The following is a 6,615-nucleotide window of genomic DNA, read 5'->3' on the forward strand; positions in this document are numbered from 1 at the left end:
TCACAGATTAACTACAACCCCACAGTCCTTTATGTAAACATCTCTAATGTTCGAATACAGAGAGACTGTTTCATTCAGATGGTCTAGCCCTTCCTCAACGACCCCGAAGCAGCCACCCAGATTCTGTCCAGAACAGCTTTTCGTGAGAATAACAAACTGAGCAGCATTTTCTTCAGTTCCCAAGACACTCCCTACAGCTCCAGCTACAGCGGGGGATATATAAGTTCCTTTTACCCATTCGCTCCAGTTGAGACCGGGCATGAGCGCCTTCCCGCCAGATCCGTCGTTATTTTCATAGTCGCCGAAGAGCACACGTTCTCCAGTTGGGGAGTCTTTTCTCATTACGTCTAGGACAATAGTGTTAGCATAAGACGGGCCCATTTCACCTGTACAAAGGGCCACAAAGTGCTGACCAAATTTCGTAAAAGGAGAGAGACGAATATATAGCCTTTTAATGGTCCTTTCTTCCGCTGCCAATTCTAGAAACGCCACGTTGACTGACATGTCTGTTAGTGAAGCAACATCATCATACTGTGAAGATAGAATAATGTCCATGTTCTTTATAGAGAAAACAACAAGAATGAAAAATATAGTCTTCTTCTAAAGTAACATTCTAGTAACTTAAATTTACGATCATTATTTTGACCAAATCCGAAATTGAAAATATTGTCATATATCCTCACTAGCAATGTGATTACTTATTTGATTAACTGATGCATTTACGAAGCCAAAACGTTATTTGGAAATTGTTGGAGAATTTGAGTCGAAATTTTATTCAAAATTTTCTGAATAATGAATTCTAAAAACAACTATCCCGAAAGGTAATACATTCATATGAATCTTTCAACCGCCGACGGATTTACCTTTTAGAACAATATATATTAAATTGCAAATCCTTTGGTATAAATTCCTTATTATCCATTTTCCCATAATAATGATATATAGAAACTTCGTAATGTATTCAACCGAGGTTATGACATTACCAGAAAGTATCAAACTTCAATGGAAAATTAAATGTTACCCTGGACATGAAATTAATAATATATTCTTGTAAAGACATAGGCCTACAATTATATACTAAAGATAACCTTATATGAAGCATATCGTCATCGTAGAAACTTTCCTCATACTGCCCTGACTTCTGTATAATATTTTTTTTTCTGATTTATGTGGCTTTCAGATCAGAACTGTGATGGCTTTGGCATAGTACTTACAGAAATTTTGATACAGCATTCGTAAATTCTGATATCATACTTACAATTATGTTGTTCACGTGCCTAAATCAATTTTGAAATATTTCTAACAGAAGCTTTCAAATCGGACTTTTGATAATTTTAAAAGTGCGTTTGCAAGCATTTTATTATCATACTTTCAAATATTATGATACCGTACTGACATGAATATTGATATGGCACTTATAGAAATTTTGACATTATACAAAGACAAATTTTGATATCTTGCCTACAGAAATTCTGACATCGTACGAAGACAAATTTCTATATTTTGCCTACAGAAATTTTGACATCAGACAACGCTGATTTTTGATAGCTTACCTACAGAAATTCTGACATCATACAAAGCCAAACTTTGAAATCTGGCCAACAGAAATTTTGGCATTATACAAAGACAAGTTTTGATATCTTGCCTACAGAAATTCTGACATTGTACAAAGACAAGCTTTGATATCTTACCAACAGAAATTTGGACATCAGACAACGAAGAATTTTGATATATTACTTACAGAGATTCGGACATCGTACAAAGACAAATCTATATCTTACCAACAGAAATCCTGACATTGTACAAAGACAAATTTCTATATCTTACCAACAGAAATTCTGACATCGTACTTACATATAGACTAATACCATACTTACAGAAATTGTCAGCGCATTAGCAGGTGGTCCCAGATCCTGTCTTAAACGATGCAGGCACACCTTTCCATCGTCAGTGAGAGTGATTTTTCCGTAACTAGTCCTTCCTTCTCTCTCTTGCACTGCACACAACTTTCCTTCTCTAGCCAAGTGTCTCTCTGGACTACCCGTCACCAAGAGACCGTGAGCCTATCAAAGAAACTTTCTTATGATTGTCAAATGAAGGTGATTCGTGTAAAAATGATTAATTTTTCTTTATTTTTTTTTCTACATACATAACTCATCCACTGATGATATCTTAGTATAAATAACAAATCAGTACATGAGAATTCTTTTGTATGAGGTAATATGTTATCAAAGATATAAAATTAACTAAAATAAAATCGTTATTTTTTCTTGGTGGTGCAAGGCAATTTCAGCTCTTCCAGATAAAAAAGAAATAATGCTTACTCAGCTTTATATTGATTATGGTATGAAACACATACAGAGAGAGAGAGAGAGAGAGAGAGAGAGAGAGAGAGAGAGAGAGAGAGAGAGAGAGAGAGAGAGAGAGAGAGAGAGAGAGAGAGATTGTTTGGAACTAGTAGATTTTCTTTAGGTTTTTGAAACAAAATTGAATTTCCAATGAATGTGGGATAATTTTAGCGAAGCCCCTTCCTAATGGCTTTAAGAAGCCACACCAACAGTTTTGACAAATCAAAACTACCATTTGTTAATTCATAATTTCAGCTTTAGGAAATCAAACTTTTAATTTTAGTCAACCAGACTTGCAGTTATTATTATTATTATTATTATTATTATTATTATTATTATTATTATTATTATTATTATTATTATTATTATTATTATTATTATTAAATGCTAAGCTACAACCCTAGTTGGAAGAGCAGGATGCTATAAGCCCAGGGGCCCCAACAGAGAAAATAGCCCAGTGAGGAAAGGAAATAAGGAAAAATAAAATATCTTAAGAATAGTAACAATATTAAAATAAATATTTCCTATTTAAACTATAAAAACTTCAACAAAACAAGAGGAAGAGAAACTAGATAGAAAAGTGTGCCCGAGTGTACCCTCAAGCAAGAGAACTCTAACCCAAGGCAGTGTAAGACCATGGTACAGAGGCTATGGCACTACCCAAGACTAGAGAACAATGGTTTGATTTTGGACTGTCCTTCTCCTAGAAGAGCTGCTTATCATAGCTAAAGAGTCTCTTCTACCCTTACCAAGAGGAAAGTAGCCACTGAATAATTACAGTGCAGTAGTTAACCCCTTGGGTGAAGAAGAATTGTTTGGTAACCACAGTGTTGTCAGGTGTATAAGGACAGAGGAGAATCTGTAAAGAATAGGCCAGACTATTGGGTGTAAGTGTAGGCAAAGGGAAAGAACCGTAATCAGAGAGAACGGTCCTATGTAGTACTGTCTGGCCAGTCAGAAGACCCCATAAATCTCTAGCGGTAGCATCTCAACGGGCAGCTGGTGCCCAGGCCAACCTACTACTTTTTTTTTGTAATTCAGACTTACAATTTTGGCAAAGCAAACCTACTATTTGTTAATTCACAATTTCAGCTCTGGGGAATCATACCTGCAATTTTAGTATATCAGGCCTACATTTCTGGCAAATTGGACAGTATCTTTAAAGTTTAAACAGAATGGTACTTGAAGATGAAATGATGACTCCATAAAAGTTTGTTCAGAATAAAGAGATGCTTTTAAACTGTTTTTCATCAGTTAACTCCTTTGAAATAGTATAACTCAACGTCTTTCATTCTTTATTACAATAATACTAATTTCTTCTCATTTGTTAGTCATCACTAAGAGCCATGCAATTATTTTGCAGCCCCAAACGCTAGCTTTTCAATAATAAATAATATTAAAAAGCCGGGAAAAATGAAAAAGAACAAAAATGGTAAGAAATAGTCATAACATAAAAAAAATACTTTCTGGTAAACAAACATCAACCAGTATATTATCCTTTCTACTTCTGAGTTTGAAAATCCTTCCTTATATAAGTGTCATCTATTCTTATTCTCAACCATCACTATATTGTTTCTAGAATGGTATAAAATTTGTTCTTCGAATCACAATGACAAATCATATATATGTACGTTGAGATTTGTAACTTAAAGATGACTTTGTATTCTAGAACAAGATTCACTGGTAAATTCTAAAAAATCTCATAGTCACCGGATGTGTGCATTAATTGATAACCCTTCAAGAATCTTCATGGACACTATAGAAAACGGGATAGGAATTATAAAGAAAACGGGATGAGTTATAAAGAAAACGGGATAGGAGTTATATATGAACATCTTAGCAGACTATACAGGTAAATGGAAGAATAACTTGAATAAGACCAAATGCTTTAAAAGCATCCTTACATTTATTGTTTGTGGGGCATCCTCTTCAACCTCTTCGACCTCCGGGGCATCTATGCGGGCAACAAGGCCAGTCACATCTTCATCGTCGTCAGAAATCAGAATCTCCTCTATTAAAGAGATCTTCTGGTTTGTCTTCTCGAGTACCTTAAGGATAACAGTATAATGGTAACCGTAAATAAGATCATTCTAGCTGTAAGGAAACCCCCCGCCACCCGGCCCCCCCCCCAAAAAAAAAAGAAAAAAAAAACATTAAAAGATGCCCCTGGTTATTAAAACTATAATGATAAAAAATTGTTGCAATTATAATCATATAAAAAAGATTAAAATTATGATTATAAAAAATATTAAAATTATCATCATAAAAATGATTAAATATACAGATATAAAAAAAATATTGAAATTGTAATTACAAAAAATATCAAAATTATAATTATAAGAATTATTAAAAATATACTTATGAAAATTAATAAATTTGTAATTATCAAAATCATTAAATTCATAATTATACAATTATCAAAATTATAATGATAAAAATTATTAGAATCATAACTAAAAAAATTCTTAAATCTATAATTATAAAAATGATAAAAATTAGTTTTATTATTGAAATTTAATAGATGTTTCAACCAAAGAATGATGCATTTGTAATGGGCCTTTGAAATGTTGTTTACCAATGACACATTCAAAAATATTATTATTATTATTATTATTATTATTATTATTATTATTATTATTATTATTATTATTATTATTATTATTATTATTACTTGCTAGGCTACAAACTTAGTTGGAAAAGCAGAATACTATAGCCCGAGGGCTCCAACTGGTTGAAATACCGCAGTGAGGAAAGGATATAAGAAAACTACAAGAGAAGCACCTACAAACTAAAATAAAATACTGCCAAAAACTGACAGGAAAGAATTTGCTTGCCTGACACCGTTTGTACTACAGTTTATATGAAATTATATTTGCATTAAGATGAGATTGATGCTCAGAATAATAATAATAATAATAATAATAATAATAATAATAATAATAATAATAATAATAATAATAATAATAATAATAATAATAAAAACTATAGTCAATTCTCTTCATATCTGTATCTAATGGTATCCCTCATTATTATTGTTATTTATTACTATTATTACTAGCCAAGCTACAACCCTAGTTGGAAAAGCAAGATGCTATAAGCCCATGGGCTCCAAACAATAATATTACTTCCAAATTGTCAAGAACTCTCATTGAGGGTAAGATTATACAAATTATATGTTTAATGGTAGTTTCTAATTCATAAACCTAGTGAGTTGCAAGTCCAACTATGATACTTTAAAAAAAATCGTTTTTACACAGCCTTTTACATTAACTATGCTGAACTCCTTTTGATAAATTTTCAAAAACTTTTTTTTTTTATATGACATTCATGCGCACAAAATATTTCAATTAATGAAGATTATTATCATTACTATTATCAATATTATTATTATTATTTTTATTATTATTATTACTATTATTATTATTATTATTATTATTATTATTGTTATTATTATTATTATTATTATTATTATTATCATTTGCTATGTTACAAACCTACTGTAATTGGGAACGTAGGAAGCTATAAGCTCGAGGGGTCCAACAGAGAAAGTAATCTTGTGAGGAAAGGATATAAGGAAACAAATAAACTTTATAGGCTATAAGAAGAAATGAATAACAATATAAAATATCTTATGATTAATAACAACATTAAAACAGATCTCATATACAAACAATGAAGAGAGAATATAATGTGCCTAAGTGTACCCTCAAGCAAGAGAACTTAAACCCAAGACAGTAAAAGACTATGGTACAGAGGCTATGTTACTACCCAAGGCTATCAACTATTGAAGTAACATAATTTTTTAAAAATAAACCTTTGGAAAAAAATTTATTTTTCAAAGTGTAACAACAAACCTTTCTGATGCAGAGGCGACTCTTCTCATCAACTGACAGAACATCTTTTAAATCGTTCACGATTGTCATAATCTCTTGGGTGATCTCCTCAGTCTGGTCCATGATAGGACCAGCTATAGTGAAGTCATTGGCTTCCTGCAACTTCTCATCCGTGTATCTTAATAGCCTTTCCTTTTCCGATATCATGTTGAGCTGACGCCTCAAGATTTCATTTTGCTCTTCCAAGTGGACTAACTGTAACTCGTAGCTCTTTTCCTGCTGCTTCATCTTGATCAGCATGTCATCTTTAATCTTCTTTTTCGCTTCCAAAATGCCTTTCCTGAGGTCAGAATTACCCTGTATGGAATTCTGAAGTTGAGATTTTGTTGTCTGACACCGAACAAGGTTCGCCTGACTTACTCCTTCCCTAAAGT

The 6,615-nt window shown here is 32.2% G+C and overlaps 1 protein-coding gene across 1 annotated transcript in view; it reads right to left on the reverse strand.

Annotated features, from left to right (window-relative positions):
- LOC137635276 (E3 ubiquitin-protein ligase TRIM21-like) overlaps nucleotides 1-6,615 on the reverse strand; it is an 8,294-nt gene continuing 1,679 nt past the window's right edge. Inside the window, exons 2-5 of the mRNA XM_068367738.1 lie at nucleotides 6,203-6,615; nucleotides 4,253-4,396; nucleotides 1,878-2,063; nucleotides 1-531 (exon numbers count right to left, since the gene is read on the reverse strand). The exon at nucleotides 6,203-6,615 is cut by the window's right edge and continues 289 nt beyond it. Of these exons, the coding sequence (XP_068223839.1) occupies nucleotides 1-531; nucleotides 1,878-2,063; nucleotides 4,253-4,396; nucleotides 6,203-6,615 (1,274 nt within the window). The remainder of the gene's footprint in view (nucleotides 532-1,877; nucleotides 2,064-4,252; nucleotides 4,397-6,202) is intronic.

This window comes from Palaemon carinicauda, chromosome 3 (assembly GCF_036898095.1).
Source record: "Palaemon carinicauda isolate YSFRI2023 chromosome 3, ASM3689809v2, whole genome shotgun sequence".
Lineage (NCBI taxonomy): Eukaryota > Metazoa > Arthropoda > Malacostraca > Decapoda > Palaemonidae > Palaemon > Palaemon carinicauda.